The 3,272-nt window shown below is 52.5% G+C and overlaps 1 protein-coding gene across 2 annotated transcripts; it reads left to right on the forward strand.

Moving 5' to 3' along the window:
* Window positions 1–563: 563 nt before the first annotated feature.
* Window positions 564–3,011, forward strand: COPS7A (COP9 signalosome subunit 7A). 2 transcript variants are annotated; one of them, XM_031056686.1, is made up of 6 exons: window positions 564–719; window positions 794–996; window positions 1,464–1,569; window positions 1,920–2,071; window positions 2,188–2,253; window positions 2,395–3,011. In XM_031056686.1, the coding sequence occupies exons 1-5, from the start codon at window positions 564–566 to the stop codon at window positions 2,225–2,227; spliced, it is 657 nt and encodes a 218-aa protein (XP_030912546.1). In that variant the 3' UTR covers window positions 2,228–2,253; window positions 2,395–3,011. The 2 variants fall into 2 exon arrangements, with proteins under 2 accessions (XP_030912546.1, XP_030912547.1); XM_031056687.1 differs by having other exon boundaries at window positions 2,534–3,011.
* Window positions 3,012–3,272: the final 261 nt, after the last annotated feature.

Below are 3,272 nucleotides of genomic sequence, written 5' to 3' on the forward strand. Positions count from 1 at the left end.
CGGCCCGGCGGCGCCGTCTGACCCTGTGTCCCCGCAGCTGGCTGACAGCGAGTTCTCCCCCGTGTTCCGCCTCCTCACCATCTTCGCCTACGGCACCTACGCGGATTACCTGGGTGAGGCCGGGCCCGAGCCCCCCGGCCCGGGTGGGGATCCCGCGGGGCGGGAAACGCGCGGGGACTCGGGGCGCAGGGGCCTCCCTCCCCCGGCAGCCCCACCGTGCAGGCAGGGCTGAGCCCCCGGCCCGACACACGCCCGGTTGTGCTTTGGGTCCCAGACTAGCAGGGTACCTGGTGGACATTGACGCTGCCATTTGCCACCTGTCAAAGAGCATCCTGACAGAGACGTTTCTGAGGGGCCAGGGGAGACACTTGGATATCCATTGGAATGCGCAGACCCACATAAATAACTATGGGACAGCTAGAAAGGCTGAGTTGAGGGCGGCAGGAAGACAGGCTGCCCAGAAAAGGTCGTTTGAGCTGAGAATTGATGGGGATGGCTTGGCAAGACGAAGCACCATTTGGGGGATTGGTGTGCAGACGTCTTAAGAGATGGGTGTGGTACAGATGCTTCTGTGCAGAACTGGGGAACGAGGCATAAATTCTAATATCCCATTCTTTCCCCTGATGACAGCTGAAGCAGCAAACCTCCCTCCCTTGACAGAGGCCCAGAAGAACAAACTGAGGCACCTGTCAGTCGTCACTCTGGCTGCCAAGATCAAGGTAGTGGCCCTGTTTTTCCTTAGTCCTCTTCCCACTGGGATTGTCTGGTGCTAGTTACCATCATGTTTCCACAGTGCATCCCCTACTCGGTGCTGCTGGAGCAGTTGCAACTGAAGAATGTGCGGCAGCTGGAGGACCTGGTGATTGAGGCTGTGTATGCAGATGTGCTGAGAGGGAGCTTGGATCAACGGAACCAGCGCCTGGAGGTGGATTACAGCATTGGGAGGGACATCCGGAGGGAGGAGCTTAGCACCATCACCCGCACATTGCAGGAGTGGTGAGGAGGAAGCCCCCAGTACTAACACCCAAAAAAGATTACAGGAGTGGCCGGTGGCTTCCCTGGATCCTTTGTGTGTTGCTAAGGGTGGGTGGTGTTGGGAGGTGACATACTCGATCCCCTTTCCCATACTCCAGTGGAAAATAATTTTCCAAAAATAATTCCCCTCTTTGTGTCTGGAGGGGTGATGGGGACGTAGCAGCCTTTGCACAGCGCTGGCTGCTGGCAGGAGGCTTCCTGGGTGTTTATCTGTAGTTCTTAACCCAGCATGGCTTTGCTACCTGTCCCCCTCCCAGATAATAACATAATTCCCTGTGTTATTACATCAGACTCCTGCCCCTGTATCTTCCCTGCCTGGCATAGCTGTTGCCTCCCAGTGTTTTTGGAGTTGAAATCTGTTGTCTGTCACGTTTGTCTCTGTGCTGTGCCAATTCCCTGGCCTGTTCAGTGGTGTGTCTCCTCTCCAGGTGCCAGGGCTGCGAGGTTGTGCTGTCGGGCATCGAGGAGCAGGTCAGCAGGGCCAACCAGCACAAGGAGCAGCAGCTGGCCCTGAAGCAGCAGATCGAGAGCGAGGTGAGTGCGTGCAGCAGGGAGCAGCCAAAGGCCCCTGCCTTAAAACAGCTAGAGCCACTATTCTGTGGTTGTTACAGTCTTGCTGAAGTGAGGCATTGCCTTTTCCCTAGGCCAGACCCCCCAGGGACTTGTGCCTGAAGAGGAGTCCTAAATCAGCTTAATACTCCTCTGCAGTGCAGGGGTCTGGACAGATGTTGGCTCTTTTGCTTGATGGGAGCCTGCAGCTCTTAGCTCCAGGGCTTCCTTTAGAAACAAATTTAAAAAAACTCAAAGTGCAACTAAAAAAATCCACAGCCAAAAAATCTCCAGCTTTGGGAAACCCATTGGCTCTTGCTTTGCTGCTGTTGCAGGTGGCAAACCTGAAGAAGACCATTAAAGTGACAACAGCAGCCGCTGCAGCAGCCACGTCCCAGGACCCAGAGCAGCACCTCACGGAGCTCCGGGAGCCGGCCCCTGGCACCAACCAGCGCCAGGCCAGCAAGAAAACCTCCAAAGCCAAGGGGTGAGCAGTGTGTGGGGGAGCATCAGTGCACTTTTCTCTGTGCACTTAGGAAGGAAGTGAGATATGAACCACTTTGAACTTTTATTTTTCTTTTTTTTTTTTCCCTGTGCCCGCAGGCTCCGGGGCAGCACGAAGATTTGGTCTAAGTCAAACTAGCTGGATCTCCCTTCACAACTGGGAGGGTGAGAGGAAGAGATCTGGGGGATGGAGGGGTAGCAGGGGCCCCAAGTGTGATGCTTCTGAGCTCTTCTCCGAGATCCATCTTGCCAGCTAACTCTGCTGCATGTCTGTTCTCTTTTCTTTCTCCTTTACCGACCTTGCAGGCAGCGTCTCCCTCCTTTTCATCGCAGCATTTCACACTCTGAGCTTCAGGTTGTACGCTTTGCTGTTTCCCCAACCGCTCAAGCCCCTGGCGCCACGGCCACGTGTTTCTCTCTTTTCTGTCTCCCTGTCTTTTGACAGGTCAATTTCAGGAGCCATAAAGGTGTGACAGTCACCTTGGCACCCCCAGGGCATCACAAAGGCTTGGGAAGAGGGTGCTGGTGCGCAGCAGTTGTTCTGGCTCCATGAAACCCCCTGGGATACTTTGCTCCAGGACACCGTCTTTGATTGTTTAATCTTTGTTTTGCTAGGTGGGAGGGTAGTTTTTGAAGGGATTCTTTTAAAAAATATACAAATATATTATAAATATATATAAAACAATAAAAATATAGATCTATGGACATATCTATACAAACCTGCGCTCCTGTGGGTGGCATCTCTTTGCCTTGTACACCAGTTCTGGAGGTTCCAAAATAAGCTGTGATATTAAGAGCCTTTGTCCCATTTTGGGGTGGGATATCCTCAAAATACTAGGTTCCCTTCTCAAAGGTAGTGCCACAGTATCTCTGTTGGGATGAGAGTCCATAAAACAGAAATTAATCATAAATCTTATTTAAAGTGTTCCTTGTGTGGTTGATTTTCCTCTAGACTCTTCAAAAGGTGATTTTCAGGTAGTCTCAGAGGAAGGTGCAGAGACTGAAGGAACAGTCCTTATTTGTGTCAGTACTGTGTGTCTTGTGATCCTGGACAGAATGGAAAGTGATGTGGGGACTTGCCTGACAGGTGGAGGTAACAGAGTCAATGCCCACATGTGTGAGTTCTCACAGGATAGATGCTGCACAAGCTGTTCTCGGGTGGTGGTGATGTCTGGTTGGAAAAA

Source organism: Geospiza fortis, unplaced genomic scaffold (assembly GCF_000277835.1).
Source record: "Geospiza fortis unplaced genomic scaffold, GeoFor_1.0 scaffold1, whole genome shotgun sequence".
Taxonomy (NCBI): domain Eukaryota; kingdom Metazoa; phylum Chordata; class Aves; order Passeriformes; family Thraupidae; genus Geospiza; species Geospiza fortis.

What these genes read in the sequence shown, in the direction of transcription:
- COPS7A (XM_031056686.1), top strand. Translation starts at nt 564, where the DNA reads ATGCTTCTGTGCAGAACTGGGGAACGAGGCATAAATTCTAATATCCCA. An exon ending in CTCTGGCTGCCAAGATCAAG is followed by an intron (nt 720 to 793) that starts GTAGTGGCCCTG and finishes ATGTTTCCACAG; the next exon opens with TGCATCCCCTACTCGGTGCT. An exon ending in AAAACCTCCAAAGCCAAGGG is followed by an intron (nt 2,072 to 2,187) that starts GTGAGCAGTGTG and finishes CTGTGCCCGCAG; the next exon opens with GCTCCGGGGCAGCACGAAGA.